The following is a 22,172-nucleotide window of genomic DNA, read 5'->3' on the forward strand; positions in this document are numbered from 1 at the left end:
CTGCTTTGACTCTGAACTGGATGTGATGGGGGGCACACATCTTTGGTAAGTATGTGGCCTTCCTTGACATTTGTAAGCAAAGGGTTGAACAAAAGCTCTCTTCTGTTGTTATATCTTTCAAGGCATCACATATGATGATTTTGACGTAGGAGGCAGCTTGGTGCAAGAGAGCCTTTATGGTGGAATTCTGCCCAACCAAATCAAAGCCTTAAAAAAAAAAGTCAAACAATAAACATAATAGGATTCTGTTTTCTTTTCACCATTCAGTGAATTGTGACTGCAAAGCTGTGGTTTGACGTAGAACAATATTTGACAAAGCCCAATTGTCCCCTTTTCAAGCTGTCATCAAGGAAACACTTGATAATTGTGTTTATTTTTGTAAAGATTTTGTATGGATTCAAAAATAGGTACACGGATTGGTATTTAGTAGTCTTTTCCTGATTGCTCCTTTTGATAATAATAAGGAATGGGATTCCCACCCACTCCCCCTCACATTCTGTTTTCTCTCCTCTTTCAGATATCAAAGGAATCCTTATACACTCCAAAACTGTGTTGTTTCCACTATGGACTAGATCTGTGCATACTCGGTCTAGTCCAGCTCTTCTCATCTTCTTTGTCTTTTGTACCATTTTTACCTTCGTATGTTATACCCTGGGGACTACCATGTCAGAGCTTAAACTTGGTAGCTCCACCATCATTGATGTTGAGAAGACTTGATTACAGAAATCCTTACGTAGCTTTTCCACTTCTCATTTGTCATCCTCCTTCCAGCTTCATTTTTATATGATCTCAGGACAATTTGTCTCAGGGACTTTTGCCAAACTTTCAGTAAACTTGTTCTACCTCTGTTGCTTCCTGCTATTTTATGAGCCTGCATTATCTTCCTCCATTAAGATTTTACCAACGAGTTTATATTCCAAACTGGTATGAATGTTCTTGGGTTCGCAAGCTTGGCGCAGGAAGGAATTTCAAAGGTCACTTAGCTAAACCCTCTCATTTTACAGAGGAGCTAAGTAAGACCTAGTGAGATTAAGCAATGATAGTAAGGAACAGAGACAGAATTGGAATCCACATTCTCTGACCCCAAGTCCAGTTCTTTTTCCATTTGACCATGGTAGATGATGTGGTTAATTGAGTTTCATACAAAACCATCCGTTGACTAGTTTTTGCCTTAAGCTTTTTTTACTCTTTTACGAGACAATTAATATTGCTGCTAATCTTCCGCTATCTTCCTCTGCAGACCAGAAAATGAGTTCATATATTAAACTGATGTTGCCTTTGGCTGCCATTTTTCAGTGTCTGGACTCCTTTGGCCTCCTCATTGTGGCAATTGACTTATATCAGTTAAATTCACTTAGGAAATGCTGATAATTTTATATCAATCCCTCTTCTTTTATTCCTTTCTCCATTTCCAGCATTAACAACTTGTTTAAACAGGTCAGAGTAGGAGAGCTTCAATTCCACACCACATCTTTTCATTGGTATTCTTTCTTCTAATTTGGTTTCCATTTGACTCTTTGCTCTAAGTGGGTGGTCTGTACATAGATTAGTTAATTCAGAAATAACTCCCGTATTAGTAACAAATTGCTTCCAGTCTCTTGAAACAGAAATTTCACATGTGTGTGTGTATGTGTGTGTGTGTGTGTGTGTGTGTGTGTGTGTATAAGATAAAGAAAGGGAAGGCAGAGAGAGGGGGGAGAGACAGACAATGAGAGACAGAATGAGAGAGTATTTAGTATTCAACACACCCAGTACCTCCCAACTTTCTTGTCAAAGAAAGTATTTATGAGATATAGATGTGAGGATTCTATGTGGTCTAGAAGGCTTTGACTTCTCTTTTTCGTTCCTGAACCATGTTTTCCAACCAATTTTTCACTGTTCTCCCCACTATGGCTACCTCTGCATGGAAGCCCTGGAGTTTTAACATATATGTTGATTTACTTTTAGAATATTAATTCTTTGCAGAAACCCCCCACCTCTTTATCCTCTGTAACATGCTGATGGAGAAGCTGCAATTCCTCTCCTGGTAGCATTTTTGTAAATGCTTATCAGAAGCATGACAACAGGAGAGATGAGAAGATGCTCCATGATAGCAGGCTTCATTTTGCTTCTCCAAGGAGGATCTTCCATGAGCTATTCTTCCATTTGGCTGCTATCTCCTTTTGTCTTTTGGTTTTACTGATAGTAAAAAGGTCAAGGTTCACATGATTCATTTCCTACTGCAGCATGCACACACATATACACACATATATTCCTGGACAAGGCTCTCACTCTAGGGTATTGATAGCGAAGTCGGCCTTTAAAGAGGATCTAGGAACAGTGAAATTCTCCGTACCCTCTGCCCCACCTATCTCCATATTTCTGCTGCTTAGCCATAGTCACTGCAGAAGTTGGAAGGGATGACAAAGGACTGAAGGTCATTTTGCATGTTTTTTGTTTCATAGGCCTTATATACTTTTGGATTTTGGATACGGCCTGGGCCTGTGATTTCACCGAAATGAGGAAACTCTCTCTGCCAATGTAGACTGGCATCTTCTCTGCCACTTATAGTCTTAGTAATTACCTTTCCCTCCAAACTGTCCCTTCTTCCTGACTTCTTTATTTTGGCTGAGAGAACTGCCATATTTCCAGTCCCTCCAGCTCATAAGCTAGGGGTTGTCCCTGACTCCCCACTATCTCCCATTCCCCGTATCCAATCAGTGGCCAAGTGCCACCATTCCCCCCTTTATAACAGCTCTTGTCTGTGCTGGTGCAGGCTGTCATCACCTCACGCCTTCACTTTGGTCTGCCTGCCTCAAGACTCTCTCCACTCTAATTCATGCTCTCTTCAGCTGTCAAAGTGATCATCCTAAATCAAGTCTGACCATAGAAGTCCCCTATTCAATAAACTCCAGTGGACCCCTATTACTTCCAGAACCAAAGAGCCTTTCATAACCTGGCCCCTTCCTACCTTTTCAGTCTTCTTGCACTTTGCTCCTTTCCCCATTCTCTGCAAACCAGAGTACATGGTCTTGCTATTCCTTGCAGATGACATTCCATCTCACTCCATCTATCAACTGGACACTTTCACTGGCTGTCTGCCATGCCTGTGATTCTCTCCCTCCTCATCTCCACCTCCTGGCTTCCTTCAGGTCCTAGCTCAAGTCTTGCATTCTGCAAGCAGCTTTTCCTAGTCCTAAACTTAGTGCCTTCCCCTTAAGGTTATCCTCAATTTACCCTGCATACATCTTATTTGTCCATAGCTGTTCACATTTTGTTTCCCTCATTAAACTGGGAGCTCCTTGTCAGCAGGGACTGTTTTTTGCCTTTCTTTGTATCACCAGCGCTTGGCACATAGTAGGTGTTTAATAAATGATTGTTCACTGACTGATTAAAGAACTGTTTAAGTAAGTTATATGATCAAGAGTCCCACAGTCAATATGTCAGAGGTGGGACACAATCCAAGTCTTCTTGACTTTAAGGCCAGCCCCTCCATTCACTACCTCATGTTGCCTTATGCGTTGTTTTCTAGTACAGTTATTTGGGAGCCAGTGTGGCTCCCATATTACATCTGTAATCCCTACCGCCAGGAGGCTGATCACTTGAGCTCGGGATTCTGAGCTACAGTAGGGGGAAAGGAGATTGGGTGCCCATACTAAGTCTGCCGTCAGCATGGTAAGCCCCAAGAGTTGGGGGGGGCTACCAGTTTGCTCAAGGAGGGGCAAACTGACCCATGTTGGAAATATAGCAGGTCAAAGCTCCTGTGCCAATCAGTAGGGGGATTGGGAGGAAGGGTAGCCACTCTATTTCCAACATGGATGTGACAGGGAGACCCAGAATAATATAATATGACATAATATAATATAGCATAGTCTAGTATAATGTAGTATAACTAACGTAAGACACAATATGATTGATAGATGATGTACGATATGACGTGACATAAAATAAACACACGTGTATATATACACATATATGTATGTCATACCCCTCCTTTTGTTTTCACTATAAACTCTAACTTTGCAAAAACTCCCTTTCTCCTCTGTGTTCTCCATGCCAGGGGCTGAATGAATAGTTGAAGACTAACAGACCTTTTGGATACTGTCAAGACCTAAGGGCCAAAGCCCCCCCTCCCGCCGAGCAGGCCAATGAGCACATGGACCCTGCCTCCAGTTCGTAGCTCCCCACCCCTGCCTGCTGGTGCAGCTTTGGTGGCGGTCCCCCCCCTTCCCCAGCCAAACTCTTGACCTCTGGATCCTATTTGTCCCCTGCTCCCTGACCTTAACTGTTCTCTGCCTGGTTCTGGAGCATCTGCAGAGCTCCTCCTCTTCGGCTGACCTCCCTCCCAATCCTGGTATCTCCTGGCCAGCTGTCCTGTTGCTATCCATGCCCTTGGCAGGGCAGGCTCAGGAGAACTAATTCCACCTCAGGTACAGATCTGTTTATCCTGCTTAGCTGAATTCAAAGCCAAAAATAGCTCTAGTCCTATAGATCTCCCCTGCCGTTCAATGCCAAACTCCTAGAAAGAGAAGGCTTGCATTCGCTGCCCCCGTTTGGTCCTCACTCGCTCACTTCTCAACCCCCTTTTGCAATTTGATTCCTGATGCCACGACTCGATCAAAACTGTATTTGCCAAGGTTACTGGTGAGCTTGTAGGCCCTAAACTCAAAGGTCTTTTCTTTGTCTTCAAAGTCTCTAGCCTCTACTGAGCTTTAGATAGACAACCACCTGATCCTCAGGACAACCACTAGAGATGCTGCTTCGTGTGAACCCTGACCTTCTTACTCTAAGCGAAATTAGAAGACAAAAGGCTGTTGTGGCTACACGGAAGGCCAGTTCAAAGATCCTTCCCGAGAATCAGAATATGCCTTTCCTCTAAGCTGTGGTGGGGCCGCGTCTTATTCTTTTTCTGGTGTCTTAGACCCCTTCACAGAATAACGTTTTCAAATGTGTAAAATAAAATACATAGGAAATCAATCATAGTGAAAATAAAGGTCTCTCATCTTTTTTTTTTTCTTCCACCATCCAGGTTCGGAGAAACCCTGAAATCTATCTATAGGCCTCCCCACTTCCCAGATGAAGTATCCCTGTCTAAGTAGAGATTAATCCTGTGGACATTTACTCATCCCGAATCATGTGCTCACCACTGAGCGAGGCCCTGTGGGGTGGGGTAAAAGGTTGAGGTGGAAGGTAGTACAAAAGGAGTACAAGACAAAGGACTAGAGATTTAGGGTTAGAAGGGCCCCCAGAGACAATCTAGTCCAAGCCTCTCTTTTACCAGATGTGGAAACTGAGCCCCAGAGAGTTTGAGTGATTTGCCCAAGGTTATAAGGTAGTAAATAGAAGAGCAAAGATTTGAACCCAGGTTCTGATTGCAAACATGGCACTGTTTCCATTTTATTATGAACTTGTGATTTTGATGGGGAAACTATATGTGGAACCCTCAAACCATATGAGCTAAAATAGTTCAGAAGCATAGGCTATGGTACAGACTCTCCATAATTATGTGTACTTGTTTCCCTTTTCCCACTTCATACCTCAATGAGGCATAGAGGTGGGGCAGTGGCCAGGACACTGGATCCGGAATCAGGACAAAGCAGAATTCAAATCTGACATCAGATACTTTCCAGTTGTGTGACCCTGGACAAGTTGTTAATCCTTCTTAGCCTCATCTATAAAATAGGGATAATAATAGCACCTCCCTCACCTGGTTGCTGCAGGGAACAGATGATATAACCCATAAAGTGCTTTGCAAACCTTCAAGTATCATAGAAATACTAGCTTTCCTTACTCTATCTCTACCCTTTGTAATCTGGCTTGATAAACCACTGCCTCAAAGGCAACCAAAGTTAGTGGCCAAATCTAATGTCCTTATTTTCAGTCCTTGTTCTTAACCTCAACTTCTCATGGTCATTATTCTCCTCCCACCCCCATCTCTATCCTGGGCCCACTTTTCCTTTTTTTCTTCCTTAGTGATCTGCTCAGCTTTTCTGGGTTCAATGACCCCTCTATGCAGATGCCTCCCAGATCTCCATAACCAATTCAAGTCCTGAATTATAGATGCTTACTGGATGTCTCTGTTGGATTGTCCCAAAGGCACCTCAAACTCAATTTCTAAAATAGGACCTATTACCTTCCCCTCTTCTTTATCTCTATTCCAACTTCTATACTTCTGTTGAAGGCACCACCACCCACATTCAGAACCTTACATCTTCAAATATTCCCCACTTCTTTACTTCTCACATCCAATCAGTTACCAAATATTGTTGATTCCATCTCTAGAATCTTTCTCATCCATTTTCTTCCCTTCACTTATATAGCCATCACCCTAGTTAAGACCCTTATCATCTCTCACCTAGAAGAATCCCAATCTGTTGTCAAGTCCTACTCATTCTACCTTCACACTATCTCTCATATATACCCCCTTCCCTCTTCCCACATTGCCACCACCTTGATACAGGTCATCACCGCACTCCATGGCCCTCTGATTGACTTCCCTGCCTTGAATCTCTCGCCAGTCCATCAGTCATCAAAAATAGCTCAAACAACAACAAAACACATAGAAAATCCCAACAAAAAACCTCAGCCATTCCTAAATCACAGGTCTGACCATATATAACCCCCATCCCATTCAATAAACTTCAGTGGTTCCCCATTACCTTCAAGGATCAAATATAAAATCCTGTTAGCTTTTAAATCCCTTTATAATCTGACCTCTTTCTACATTGCTAGTATTTCTATGCTTCACTCCACCATCCAGTGATATGAGCCTCCTTGCTGTTTCTCATAAAAGATACTCCCTCTCCTGACCCCAAGCATTTCCCCCAGTTGTCCCCATAGACATGAGGATGGAATGCTCTCTCTTCTTATTATGCCTCCTGGAGTCCTTCAAATCTCAGCTAAAATCATACCTTTTGCTAGAAGCCGTTCCTAGTTCCTCTGAATGCCCGTGCCATCTTAAGATGACCCTCAATTTATGTTGCTGTTCAGTCATTTCAGTTGTGTCTGACTCTTTGTGACCCCATTTGGGGTTTTCTTGGCAGAGATACTGGAATGGTTTGCCATTTCCTTCTCCAGTTCACTTTACAGATGAGGAAACTGAGGCAAACAGGGTTAAGTGACTAGCCCAAGGTCACACAGCTAGTAAGTATATGAGGCCAGATTTGAACTCATGAAGACAAGTTTTCTTGATTCCAAGCCCAGTGCTTTATCCAATGAACCACCTAGTTGCTCCCTCATAATACATAGCATTATATGAAAAATATTCTATGTGCCTATGTCATCTATATGATTTGTACATAGCTGTTCACATGTTGTTCTCCCTCCCTCCTACCCATTAGAAAGAGGGCTCCTTAAGGGTAGGGATCGTATTTGTCTTTTTTTGCAGCCTTAGCCCTTAGTATAGCTCTTTCATTATTTCTGTAGCTTCATCTAGTGCCTGGCACAGTGCATTTCCCATAAGTGGCACTTCACACTTATTTGCTATTGAATGAAAAAGCTAAGGGAAGATCTTGGAATGAAAGACTTCTTGGAGATCTTGAATGCCAGACTGATGAGTTTGGCCTTTATCCCATGGGCAATAGGAAACCAGTGAAGGTATTCTGGCAGAGAGAGAGATATGATCAAAGCAGTGCTCTAGAAAGACTGATCCAAAATAGCATACAGAATGGACTGCTAGGTGGGGTTAGAAGGAGTGATGTTAAGTGAGGAGAGGCCACAGGCCACAGCATCCCATGCAATGGCAGCCTGGTCCCCAGATGGCTCAAATGATGTAAAAGTCTTCAGTTAGACTCTTAACTACAATGCTAATTTTTTTAAAAGCATGGATGATCTTCCACAGTGGTTTCCAATGTAAAATCTTGTTAAGTCCTCATTCTATACTATTTGATCATGGTTCGGCCTTTCTGGGGTTTCGCGAGCATGGTAACTCCAAAGCTGGTTGTACTTGATGGAGACTTTTTCAGAAAGAGTCCAAGTCTGAATTTACTAATTAGATAACTAGATGTATGGATAGAAAGTATCCTTCTATAGTCAAGAGGATGACATGATAAGAGACCTTAGAAGTCATTTAGTCTGATGCCAAGAGTGATTAAGTAACTCACCCCAAATCCTCCATAGGCAGGAAATGGCAAAGTTGGGATTTGAACCTAGACCTTCTGATCTAGGGTTGGCATTCTAGTTGGAGAGCCCAAGTCAAGCACATGCTTCTGTCTCTAATGGAGAGTTAAGAATCAGAGCTGGAAGGCATCCCAGTGGCCAAGTGGTCCAACTCATACCTGAGCAGGCATGATAACATCACAGCATCGAATATTTCAAGCTGGAAAGCACCAGCTTGGCCACCGTCCCCATTTTACAGATAAGGGAACTGAGGTCTAGAGAGGTGAAGCGAATACTCAAGTTCACACAAGAATGACAGAACCGGGAAATGAACTCAGTCCAGAGCCAGTGAATGCTGCCCATTTACAATACGCCTGGTGAGAACAGACAGGAGAGTCTCCCCACCCAAATGCAAATTTGTTTTTCACCCTACAACTTCCCTGCCAGCCAGTCAGGACATCCATCATCACACCATGCTCAACAGCCTCACTCAACACTACGGAAATAATGCTCAGTTTTTGAAGGTGAGATTGTCCTTAGGAGTTGCCAAGGTGAAGTAATTTCTCAAGTTCTCAAAGGACGTCAGGTCACTTCTGCTGTGAAGAATTAAGTCTAGGATGACCTCTCCTCACATTTCCATGGTTTCTCTCCAATGGCAGCGGAAACCCCAGGCAGGCCTCAAAAAGGCAGCCTCGGGCCTCAGAAGACACCTGCTCTTTATATCTCCCAGGATTCTGGCTATCTCAAGAAAAAAAATTAATGATTCCTTTCAAGAGCAGAGCCCAGCCTCTCTCCACAGGTGAGGAGTTGGAACTGTGCCAAGTGAACTAGAGCAGAAGTTGGTTTCTGAAATCTTTATTCAAGGACTGAAGAATAAAATTGCTTTATTTTTTCCAGAGGCAGATTGGCCCTTGGAGTGTGGCTCTGTTATGGATGTCTTAAGTCACTAGCTGGGTCCCGTGTTTAGATATCCCAAGTGAATGCTCATTTGGTGCTGGTGAATATCAATCATGAGCCCTTTGAGGATGAGTAGGCATAGGACCCTGTGTACTGAAGGTCTCTCCCCTAGGACAGAACATCATGGGAACCATTTTGCCTCCAGCCAATGTTCTTCACTCTGCCAGTTATTTAAATGACTTCCCTATTGGCCTCTCTGCCTGGGGGCCAGGAGAAAGGACAATGATCTTCAAAAAACCAAAGTATTTTTCCCCCAAAATATTTTTTATTCTTGCATAACATTTGTGTTTCCAATTGTGAATAAAAAAATTAGAAAGTAGTTACAAAACAGCAATGGGATAGACAAGGAGCAGGGTGCCTCACACACAGCAAGGCCAAATCACTTCCCATCTTCCCCTTCTTCCTCCTTAGATGAAGTGGGACCTGGCGCCTGGGATGCAAGCTCAGCTGGCCTGGGGTCAGTCGGGCTTCCAATTCTCAGAATCTAGAAAACAAAACCGCCACAGCCAGTTACAGTCCTGACAACGTGCTGACTGCCCAATCTGTTTTGAAGGTGCCAGCTGGTCTTCTGAAAGCACCTGAGGCTTCTCCCATCAGCAGCTCAATGAAGCATCACCACCATTGCCAACCACTGATGGTCCTATGGAGCATGTTTCTAAATCAAACCAAATTTCCCTGGAGAAGAGTGGATAAACCAGGAAGGGAACCAGAGACAGAGGAGACCTCAACCCAGGGCATGGATGGAAATAAAGAAATAAATTAAATACAGATTCTTAAGCCTCTACTGATTATATAGGTCTTGAATCTCTATCAGCCAAGGAATCAAAATAGGCAATTAGACTCAAAGGCGTCTAATACATGTAATACCGATTCTTGCTGCTCAAAGGCAGGCTTCCTATTGTTAAACAAGGAAAGCTCATGTCTTTTTCTTGCCCTATAATTTAACACATAGGAAGAAGAACAGAATCAACTCCAGAGAGCCTACACAAAGTCCAGAATGCTACAGGCCAACTAGGCAGTCACCCTGCCTCCAGGTAAGACCATGCTCAACACCAACCCAGAAAGAAATTCAAGCAGCTTCCAAAGCAGATGGCCATATATTATCATCTCAATAATACGCCTTTGAGGCTCACCCCTCGACAATCCAAATTAAATCTGAAGGTGGAAGCTTCCTTTAGTATGTCGATTTAAGTAATTAAATAAGAATACTGTGTCTTTTAGTATCATCAGGATGATAACAGATAACAAGCACAGAGACTGAATCCCACATCCCAGGGTCTGAGCCCAGGAATTTGCTTCCAGTGCAGGTTCAGGAAGGCGCCAGCGTACACACAACCTTCCTCACTAAAGCATCAGTTTTGGGGCCGCGGTTGGGATTAGCTTGAAGAAACCGCTGCAGAGATAGCCAAGTGAGAAGGTATGCTTCCTCAGGCCCCTTTAGGGGCCTGATATTGCAAAGATAACCCCTATCCATTTCTGCCATACAAGAGGAAAGAAAGCATCTACCAGAGAGGCTGGAGGAAACTTAGGCAAAGCTGCCAGAGAGAGAGATCATGCACATACAAATGGTTAACCCAACCCAGGCGTACAAGTATTGACTAGTGAATGATCAGTTCCTATATCTCCCATTAGGCAAGACCTACCTTAACGTGTAGGCAGGACAGGCAAAAGAGCAAAGCCCAACAAAAAATGCTGTTCCTTTCTGTCATTCGGCCAGAGCCCTATACTATGCTTCCTGGCCTGCTGAAATAGCTGGGCTCTCTACTATGGCCATGCTATGGCAGTAGCTATCCAATTACAGGGATGGCAATGCCACTCTAACAGTATCATGCTTTTGCTGATACAAGGGAAAGTGCAAGAAGTCATCATGGATGGATGGTCTACCTTTCTGGACATTCAGATCCACTGTAAAAGGGTGACCTCCATTCCAGCCATCCCTCTACAGACCCAATTTGAATATACCAGTGTAGTATTTCTATCATCCCAATCAGGTAGGCTGTTTTAGCTTTCTAAGGTGGATGGAAAGTCCAATGGTCACAGTCTAAGGTGACAAGAGTCTCCCCAACTTCCATTTTTCTTGAAGATGCGCTTTGTAAATGGTAGAAACCATTGTTGACGAGTAATTCCACTGTTGCCACTTCTCCCTAGCATTTCCCACTGATCTTAAGTAGACCTTCTATCTAACTACTTAAAGAAAAAACCAAAGTCATCTTCCACCCCTCCTCCCTATCAACCTCTCTTCCCCGTAACTCTTAACAATCCATCTACAACCTACAAAAGTGAATTCATATGGGAATAAAAAAGAAGAAATGAAACTCAACTGCTTCCCACTAGTCCCACTACCCATACTCACACACATCTATGTAGGTAGACAGACATACTCTCTCCTTCCCTCCTTCCTAAATTCTTCAGTCTGGCGACAGGTGACCTAGAAGGATACTGGGACACCTTCAGAACAGAAAGCATATTCGAAGTATATCTTCCTAGCTCAGCACCCACAGAGATTCCAGCTAATGGCAATCTCTCCTACCTTGCTTAGGGAGTTGGTTATCTAGAAAGGAATGCTATTTTCAATCCTACTGTCTGCTCACTATCCAGTCTCACCCAAGTGAGGTGGAAAATTTTGCCTAAAGTTGAATGGGTAACACCCTAAATGGCAACCTTGGAATGCCTGGGAGTCACAGATTCCATTAAAATGACCTTGAACAGGTGAAGGGAGCACCCAGAAAAACTATCTCCAAATACCAAGATGTAGATAATGAAAAAACTAGGAGACCAGCAGAGGCTCTGGTGGGAGGCAGCCACACAAGTTATCTGGGCAGATGGGGTTATTTCTTTTTTTTTTTCTGTTTGTTTTTTTTAAGGGGAAGGAGGAAAGAAAAAGATGTTTTCACACTGTTTTCAAGCACAAAATGTTTATTTTTCTCCTTAATATATACAGTCTCTTGGGGATTTCGTTCCACTGACTGTCTGTGTACAAGGATGGAACTAACAGGCAATGGTGACTGCAGACAGTTCCAATGCAAGCTCAGAGAGGAATGAGGATGGGGGGTGGGGTGGGGAGGGGAATGAGAACAGTCTCCTAATGTTTGCTCATGAAGCATACAGACATGAATCTAAAAACAAACAAATCAAATATACATGTTACAGAGAACAGAAATCTCTTACTACATTCAGTATTTTGCCCAGGCAGAAGACTCTGCCTAATTGTCTATAAAATTCAATTCTAACTGAATTGATGGAATAATATATTTTCAAAGGGTACAAACCAAATAATTTAGACAGTTCTAAGAATGTTCCAAAGTACAATAGAATGATACAGTTCTCATGTTTGGCAGCACAGGGCATTCTGCTTTCCAGCAGGGAGTATAAAACATCTTTGCAGGAAGAGAACAGTGCGCCTTCAGCATTCCACCTTGGAAAGTTTTTCTCATCCCAAGCCCAGAATGAGCGTGTTGAGGTCGAGCTGTTTATGAAAAGGAAGTTTGCCACAGACAAAGTGGCTTAATATCGGTCACCTGTGGGGTGTAAGACTTGGGGGGAAGGGGGATGGAGAATCCACAGACCATAACAGGGACCAAACCAGGGTAGAGTTTGGGGCACAGGGAGGGAAGGGGGAGGGTGCTCCCATTCTACAGTGCAAAGACAGAAAGAAAAAGCCTGACAAAAGGAGCTGGTCAGGTAATATTGCTCTGAAAGATGTGTTTAGTCAGAAGGCAAATAGTAGAGAACTTTAAATGCTGTCTCTCTGCCTTCGACTCGGTTTGCTCCTCAGAGAGCAGCACCACAGGCCTACTGGCAGACCAAAACCCATAGCAGGGCTGTCTGCATTCTCAGAGTGGGCTGGAAGGCCACTTAACAATGGTGCCTTTTCTCACCTTTCACCAATAAAGCTTGTACAGATTTCAAATCAAACTGACTTATGCACATCCTTTTGGTTAAAGTGTGGCAAAATGTGGATACTTAACTAAAGGAAAAGAAGAAAACATTTTCTCTCAGGTCCCTGCTAACAGAAATAAGTCACCACCTGCACCACTTAAACAAAAGGCCAGGTACTGAACAGAACCACTCTGGCCAATGTTATTACCTGGCTTTCTGTGCAGGATACTTTCACGGCTTCCAAATGTGCTCCTTGAACCACACATCCAAAAAAAAAATCTGTCTTCTCTTTCTCATTGCATAAACTCAAAAGAGATTTAATTTTTTTGACCACCACACAAAGCTCAACCTAACATTTGCAACCCTTTGATAGTCAAGGTTATCTTCTCATTAAGATAAAAGAAAATACCACATTTACAGTGGAAAACAAACAAAAAAAATGACCACAAGCTTCAGTTTCAAAGTGTGTAAACTCTGCATATCTTTGCAACTTAAAATAGGGAAATTGTTTTTGAACTCACAAGCAAACTGTAAATAAAACACACCTTTCCAATATATGTATGTATATACGTATATATATGTATATATATATATATATATGTTTCTATATAGAGATATATTTTACATCTCTTTCCAGTAAGGAACTGAAAAGTCAAGATTCAAGGCACTCAAATACTCCTGCAGGACTAATACAATGTTGTTGTCATCATCAAGTCAAATACAGAAAGTTATTTGTGTTTTAAAGAATATACCACAATCACAACAATGGAGAATAAAGTGTCTTTAGCAGTGGAATATGCAAATATTGCCATGAACAGACCCCCTTTTGGGGTATGGCTGTGGTGGGTTCTACCAGGCTTGCTGTGGTTGTAGCTGAAGCCACCAATGCCGTACAGACAAATAGTATCCCCAGGCTCAAATACTCTCTTGGAAGAGTGTGTGTGTGTGTGTGTGTGTGTGTGTGTGTGTGTGTGTGACAGAAAGAGAGAGGGAGGGAGAGAGAGAGAGAAATATGTGTGTGTTTCAAGAGAACATCCTGTTTTATAGGTGAGTCAGAAAGCTAGGTGATTCTCATCTGGGGGCTGCATGGGTTGACAGCAGGTTGCTGCAGGTATACTGGAAACAGTTGCAAGCCTGTTTTGCTGAGGCCTGGAAATGGTGCCAGGCTATGCCCTCCTCTAATCCCAGGCTGGCCCACTGTGTCTGGCCACTGCACACTGTACATAGGTGCTGGGAACACTCCTCCACATGGATACGGAGGTATCACATAAGGTGGGACCGGGCCAGAAAGGGGAGTACCTGTGATAGGCATTGGCAGGGCTGGAGTGACTCCGGGGATTAATGCAGCTGACACAGGGCCAGGCACTGGAACAAGATATTGTTTCCCCACTCCTGTTCTGACTGAATTAACCTACAAAACACAAAGACACGCAGAAGGATTATGCTCAGGTTGACTGGCCAGGGTCAACACAATATATTTGCTTCAACCCTGGGAATTCTTTAGGAAGCTGCCAGGCAGACATCTCTGTCTCTAAGAGAAAGCAGTCACTGAACCATGCCTGGGGCCTGGGGCCTTCTAATGGTTCGACCACTCAACGAGGACTTGGGGTTGAGGGGCGGAGAACAAAAACCATCAGACCGTCTTCTCCCTTCTAACTCATAACCTACTTCTTCCCCATGTTTAGGAATTTTGAGACAGCCCCTCCAGGTATTTTAAGAAGCCAACATCTCACCTGAAATGTCCAGGTGAATGAGGCAGGGCCTTCCTTTTCAAGGAGGAGAATGCAAGAGAGCTCTAATAGCATCAAGCCGAACCTCCATTGTTGGCTGACAGTCCTTTGAACACAAAAGGTTAACTTAAAGCCTGCCCCTCCCGCACAAAGGACCTCAAGTTTGAAGTCCAATTATACCACAAGATGGGAATGAGCTTCAAGTCCTAGAAGTCAGCCAAAGAACTGTGTCTCTGGCCCAGATGCTCATGCTAAAGTTTCCTCAAAAGTCAGGTGAACAGGATACAAAGAAGCAGCCAGCCCCTGTCCTAGAACAACCTTAGGGCCCTGAGGGCGGATTGAAGATAGTCTTAGACATAAAAACCGACTCTTGTGTACACTTAAAATGGAATGTTTTAGTCTCCCAGCTGTGTGTCAGTCAGATACAAAGCACTGCCTGATTGCCTTTGGGGTCTACCTGATTTGAACTTAATGCTGGAAAAGCAAGTAGGGTAAACCAGCTTAGAGACCAGTCACAAGACAGCTGTGTGTGTGCACCTGGCTTTTTGTGTTCTGTAAAACCTGTTCCCCAATTGATAAATGGTCAAAGGGTAGAACAGTGTGTTCTCAAGGGAAGAAATCCAAGCAATCAGCAGCAATAAGAAAACATGCTTCAAATCATTAACAACTAGAGAAATAACAATAAAAAGCAGCTCCGAGGCTCCACTTCACACCTGTTAAGAGTGAGAAAAAAAGGAACATGACAAATGTAGAGTGCCTGCAAGAAAACAGGCAAGATCTAGCATAAAAGAGATCAGATAAGGAAGAAAAGGCCCCAGAGGAGCAAACATTACTTGCAGCAGCATTTTTTGTACTGGAAAAGAACTGGAAACTAAGGGGGTGTCCATCAATTGGGAAATGACTCAACAGATTGTGGTATGTGAATATAACTGTGCTGCTGTAAGGAATGATTTAAGGGATGGTTTCAGAGAATCCTGAGAAGAGCTCTACGATCTGATACAGTATGAACTGATCAGAACCAAGAAAACAATTTAGACAACAACATGATAAAAACGAACACTTTTGAAAGGCCTAAGAACTCTGATCAATGACAATTCCAGGGGACCCATAAGAGAGAAATGATACTCCCCTCCTCACAGATGGACTTGATGCAAAATAGACAAATGGTTTTTGGACACGGGCCAATATGGGAATTTGCTTTGCCTGACTATGCATATTTATTACAAGGGGTTTTTGTTTGTTTGTCTGGGGATAGGGGGAAGAAGGAGGGAGAGAAAATGTTTATTAGTTGAAAATTTTTTATTTTTTAAAAAGTCCTAGCCAGAGTTCTAGTTTATATGGGAAGGAGGGGTCTGTGAGACCAAACAACATTTACCTGATGATGTCTTACAAGGTCCACCCTGGGCAAAAGCCACCACTGAAATAAAAGCAAGTCCACAGACCCCAGGTTAAGACTCTTGGCTCTATCACCATACAGCAGCTGATTTCAGTTAGGCGTTAGGAGAAAAACAAAATAACAGAAGTGACAGTCAAGTGTGAATGACCCATATCTACCCTGAGAGGGTCACAGGACTGTTTAAGCACCACCAAAAGACTGCCAAATGATGACATTTATGGGCAGCGTTAACAGTGGGGAAGATAATTCCGGTAGTGGAGAGGAAGTTGTGGCAGAAATAAAAATCACTCGACTGTTAATATTTCTGTTTCTACTCCCTCCCAGTTTAGATATCCGATGCTGATGCTTTTTTGACTGGAGTTTTTACACATTTCTCTAAGATCACCATGATTTTTCACAAGGGCAACAGCTCTGGGTACTGTTTGTCCATATAACTTATTTTCAAGTCAGGCATTGTCTTGTATTGAAATGGCAGTAAGCTGGTACATATATTCAAAGAAGGGCTCTAAGAAAATCATTCTTGGTGGAAAATCTGATTTCACACCTTACTCCAACAGCTCTTTCCAAATCCATCTCACATTCTGAATGGCCTGAGAGTTAGGACTGCCTCCCTGTAAAGCTGTCATTGGGGAATGTGTTCAGTTTCAGGACTAGAGATGGATATAGATTCTAATCCAAGAGTACCAGAAAAGCTCATTATTAAAACTTACAATTTCTTCCTTCTCTCCTTAAGGAAAACCACTTAAAACCTTCAGGTGCCGATGTGTATCACCCAATTAAATATTTCGTTTTTGTCCAGCTAAATCTTTCCATGGTTTTACATACTAGTTACAGTCCCAACTAAACTGTAGGTCTTTGAGGATAGGGACCAAGCCTTACATTTCTATTACAGCCACAGTGCCAATCACAGTTTGAATACAGAGTAGGGCCTGAAATTCCTGCTGATGGCTCAAGGGGGCCATATTGAATATTATGGACATGTGTTACTGGTCTACCCTATCGCAGATGTTCCTTTCTTGGGGTGGGAGGTGGGAAGAGTAATGGTGATGATAATTCTGTTGTCGTCTAACAATTACTGGATGCTTCTTGGTCTCTAGGACAGTAAACAGTGGGGAAGGCCTTAATGGCCTTCTGGTTCTCTTTGAATGTCCACCCTGGTGAAAACCTAAAAAATTACAAAAACAGAACTGGGAGAATTCAGCAAGATTTAAAGATTCAAACTTCTTTCCAGCATAGGTATAGAGAAAATTACTGTTTAGATCAATTTAAGCAGTTGCTGGCCAGAGTCCTGGGATTTACTAATAGGACTGCTCCAACAGAAAGAGATTATTATCAATATCTGGCCCGATAGTCTCTTTGTTAGTTTCTTGATCTCCCTATCTCCTTTCCTACAGGCTCGAATCTTGACACTGCTTAGAATTTAACGTGGATTCTTCTTCCTCCGGCTTAACTGTTCAGTCCCTAATTCCCATTGATTTTCCTTCCTTTGAAATGCTGAATCTTTCTCTTCTTCTCTCTTTTCATAACCCCCTCACCCCGTCCTCATCTCATCACTTCACGCTTGGAGTTGACATAGGCACTAATGCCACCCCCTCACCCACATGCATGCCGGTCCCTCTTGTGACACAGACTAAGGCATAAGAGAAGATTCTTTTTCTCTCAGTTCAACCAGAGACAATGCTGGAGTTTTTCAAAAGGTGTTTTTACTAGGAAAATAAGCAAAAACAAAACAGCAAAACATACAAATTACAGAAAGGGTGAATCTGCTGAGCATAGGTTTCTGATTTAAGCTTACGTCAAGAAATAGTTTATGGGGCAATCAATCTCTTAGTTCTTGTTGTTCACTTTCACTTCCTTCCAGAAACTCTCTTCAGAGAGAGATTTAGGCAGGAGCAATGCTCACATACTCTAGCCACATCAGGCATTTAAAAAAAAATTGGCATTTGTTTTTACATCACCTAGACCACTCCTGATTAGGTCATGCTCTTTTTTTTGGGGGGGGGGTGCGGCAATTAGGGTTAAGGGACTTGCCCAGGGTCACACAGCTAGTAAGTGTTATATGTCTGAGGCCGGATTTGAACTCAGGTCCTCCTGACTTCAGGGCCGGTGCTCCATCCACTGTGCCACCTAGCTGCCCCTTTGTCCTTTCTTTAGATCATCACCTGCCAGTCTCCTTTAGGCAAGCATCTGATCCTACAGGATCTGAGAACTGATGAGTCTGGTGGGAATGGGGGGAATGATGGTGGTGGTAGTGATGGTGGTAAAGAGGGTTACCCTGGTCTAATTGTGGATGAAAAGAAAAGGTCACTGTACTTGAGAGGCACTGCTAAATTTTGAAAAGAGCTCACTTTCCAAATACACATAGGCTCTTTGACAGGATTCCCCAAAAGGCTGAGGATGCAAAGGTAAGATAAACTACAGAACTTATCAAGGTACTCTGTATATCAGGTATAGCCTTTCACTGGATGCTCTAATTGCAAGGGGAGACATAAATGGGTCTCATTGCATTTGGCAAAATGAAGTTAATTAGGCATTCACATATCTATTATTGTTGCCTTAAAGAATCAGAAAAACAAACCCATGGATTTATCATCCATTGTAAGGACTATTCCTGAATGGATCTATGTGCCAAAATGACCTTTCTTCTGTATGGGTTTGTATGTTTTGGGGGGGCTGGGGCAGAAGAAGGACAAATAAAGTTCTTTCTGGGCTAATTAGTAACAAGCATACCCCCTCTGTCCATCCTCCATGTCCAGGAAGGAGAGAAATGACTACTCTCCATTCAGGAGGTGGAAACTGAATGGTGAAAGGGAGAAGCCATGTAAAACGGCAGAGGTCGACCACAGAGTGAGCCCATTTTGGAGTTGGAACCAGAAACCATTAATGAAACTCTGGACAATGCTGTTCATAATAAGGTATGTTTTCCTAACCCAAGAGAGAAGCACACTAGGTGAAGAGGGTTGATAGAAGATATACTACCCTGGTTTTTTTTTCTCCCTGAGTTCAGTCTCAGTCCCTGAAGTGTGGTCCTTGAAGGCACACCAATAGAATACAAGCTCTTTGGGGTAAGAGACTTTTTCTTGTCTCTGTATCCAAAGTGTCTTGTACCTGGTAGGTATTTAATAAACACTTACTGATTGGAATCTTTGGGGAAGCAATTTCCTTGAACCTGATCTTTTCTTGAGGGGAAGATAGAAGAGATGTGCTATAAACATTTCTTTTATGGTACACTGGACTAAAGTGGGAGAGTTAGGGAGGGAGAGGAGGACAGAAGGAAGAAAGCAGGGAGGCATATAGTAGCCAATGACTCCTTCACCCAATTGCTGCAAATGTTTATCAGAGCAGAAACAACACATTTCAAAATTTAAACAGCACTGAGAATTACATGTAGAAAGAGAGGAGGAACTTAGGTCACTAAAACTTGGTATGCAGACCACCCCAGATCTGAAGTCAGAGAACCACAGAAGTCAAAGGGATTTCACAGGTCGTCTTCTCCCACCCAACACAGGAGTCAAGTTCTTCCATGAACAGGTCATGCAGTGTAACTAACAGAAATCACGGACCAAAGAGGCAGATTAAGCGAGATTAGTTGTACATCACCAAACAGTCCTAGGAATTGCAACAAGTCAGTGTTATGCAGAGAAGAGATTTCAAACAACAGCATGTCTTAAAGAACTGGTTTCAGAGACACAGGACACCACCCTGTAGCTCTCTGCAACCCAGTGAGGTGGATGCCATTCCATGAGAAGGCATCACTGCTTTCTAGAACCCCTTCCAGACAAGGAGAGGCTCTTCCTTGGCCCTCCAACCCCCTGCAACACTGCATTCCCCAAAGGCCACCACTTACGCCACGTGCCTCGTTTTGTGCCTGGGCAGGGTTTGCTCGGGGCTCCATATCTTGCCTTTTCTGATTCTGTTTCAGTTGGTTTAGGGAAGGTTTTGTTTGAGCAGCTCCCACAGTTTTGCTCGTCCATTCATCCACCAGCTTGTGCAAATCATCCGTGAACATTCCTTTCTTGTTGTTGCTGTTATTGACTTGGGCCTGGACTTGCAGCGTGGCGGGGGGCACTGGCTCGGGACCCGTTACCAGACTGGTGGTAGAAGATCCTAGGAAATCACACACAAGGCAGGATCAATTATGAGGCTGACACAAGGCGCTCTTTCACTACTTGTGTTATTTTGGACATGAGTCTGCACTGGAGAACACCTTTGCTTCAAGAGTTGGTCTGGAGAAAGAGGACCTTCTCAGCATTTTTTAATCCGATCCCTGATACTTCCCATACTTTGCCCATCACTGAATTCTGTGATGTTGAAGTGTATGACACAGGCCTCCCTCTCCGGGAATGTTGTATCAAGTGTCAGCATATGGGGGGAAAGAGAGCAAGGACAAATAGCTTGGCTATTCTTACGGCAGCTTTTCCAGTTTGCTTTTATGAACAGCACCCATCTGTTCTCCCACAAGCACTTCATCACCATGGTTCAGCGCTCCCTGTGCACAGAGCAAATATGATACCAAATCTCCAAGCCTGCTGCCCAGAATGGGAACAGCATGGATCTCATGGTTTGGAGTGAACAGAGAAAGAACATGGTAACAAGATTCATATGTCCAGAGGAAAAGGCTTATTATAATAGGCCAGTTTTTTTTTAAGTCCAATAAGTTCCAATTAACTGGAAATTCTAATTAACTTAAAAAAAAAGTATTAGGAAGGGAATTGGAGGTAAAAGTTTAGCTTCTTTTAGTGTTGGTATATGGAAACATTTAGGAGGGTGTTAAGCCAAAGAGTAACATACTTTTGTTGTGAGCTGGCTGGGCAGCTTTCCACAAACATGAAACTTTAACACTTTAAAGCAGGTAGAAGGAAGCCTGTTCCACAGTGCCTGGGGAAATACTTTGTCCTGTCATAGGCTAAAGTAGAATGGAAGGTCTTTGAGAGCACAAGCTATTTTAATTCTGTCTATCTCCAGTGCCTGGAACACAGTGAGCACTTCATAAATGCTTTTTGAATTGAACTTAAGAACTATACAAACACCATAATGTTTGCTATGTTATAATTTCTTTAAAAAAATTCTTGGCAGATAATTTCTGATTTAAAATCCTGGATAAGTTGAATGGAAAGTCATCTGATTATGAACTTGCTTTTAAAAGATTTGGTTAAAAAAATGGAAATTAACATTTTTAAAATGATTTAACCAGAGACCATCTCTTCAAACAAACAGTTCAGAAACACAATGCACTATGAGTCTATTTTAGTAATTAGCAATGAACAAGCACAGACACAGATGCCTACTTCTAATTGGAATTTTTCAACCAATGGCTGAAAAAGTAGTCCAGGTGAACCAGTAACCCATTTACTCCTGGACATCTTTCCTCTTGCATAGACATTCATTCCATTTTTTTTTTAAACAACTTTTGGGGAATTTTATTCTGGTAATTTAGGAAAAGAAGCCAATTAGTTATTAGTAATTTATGGATCTGGGGGAAAAAGGAGCCCCTGAAATAACTTAGTGGGTAATGACACAAACAGCAGCAAGGATGAAGAAGCATGAAGCCAGGACGAGGTAAGGAGCAGAGATGCTGCTGTACCGAAGCGACAGGGATGAGTCAGACACAAGCAGAACAGCTATTTGCACAGAAACAATAGCCAAGTTTATTCAACAGGCATCAATCATAGACACAGTGCCTCTACTCATGCACTCACACAGCACCCGGCACCATTTTTGCAAGAACATCAATGAAACCCTAATGGTAAAGCCAAGAAAGGAAATGAGCCCATGCAATGGAGAAAATATGAAAAGGAGGGAAAAAAAATCAGATAATTACTACTACTGTGCTCTTTGCCTAGGCATAGACGTTTCAGGGTGGACCCTACAAGGTAAAATGATACAAGACACACAGAGTTAGGCAGGACAGTACACTTCTGTTGTACAAGCTACTGTACATTCAAGCAAAGGTCATCATTATGCAAGGAAGAGCAGACAAAAAGTCAGCAGTTCAGAGGGAAGAGAAAAACCTCAATTAACTGGGCATCCCAAACCCATGTTAGTTAGTGTGCAGGTTAACAAATGTTTGACCAAGCACATTCATATGCCAAGAGCAATATTCGAAAGCTTCAAGTTTGACTTTGTGTTTGGAA

At 42.8% G+C, this 22,172-nt stretch overlaps 1 protein-coding gene across 1 annotated transcript in view; it reads right to left on the reverse strand.

Annotated features, from left to right (window-relative positions):
* Positions 1–9,276: 9,276 nt before the first annotated feature.
* WNK2 (WNK lysine deficient protein kinase 2) overlaps positions 9,277–22,172 on the reverse strand; it is a 227,322-nt gene continuing 214,426 nt past the window's right edge. Inside the window, 4 exon segments of the mRNA XM_078151684.1 lie at positions 9,277–9,517; positions 14,212–14,323; positions 19,886–20,145; positions 21,860–21,904. Coding sequence (XP_078007810.1) covers positions 9,492–9,517; positions 14,212–14,323; positions 19,886–20,145; positions 21,860–21,904 — 443 coding nt within the window. The 3' untranslated portion in view covers positions 9,277–9,491.

Source organism: Phascolarctos cinereus, unplaced genomic scaffold, assembly GCF_003287225.1.
Source record: "Phascolarctos cinereus isolate Bilbo 61053 unplaced genomic scaffold, phaCin_HiC Scaffold_4;HRSCAF=312, whole genome shotgun sequence".
Classification (NCBI taxonomy): Eukaryota; Metazoa; Chordata; class Mammalia; order Diprotodontia; family Phascolarctidae; genus Phascolarctos; species Phascolarctos cinereus.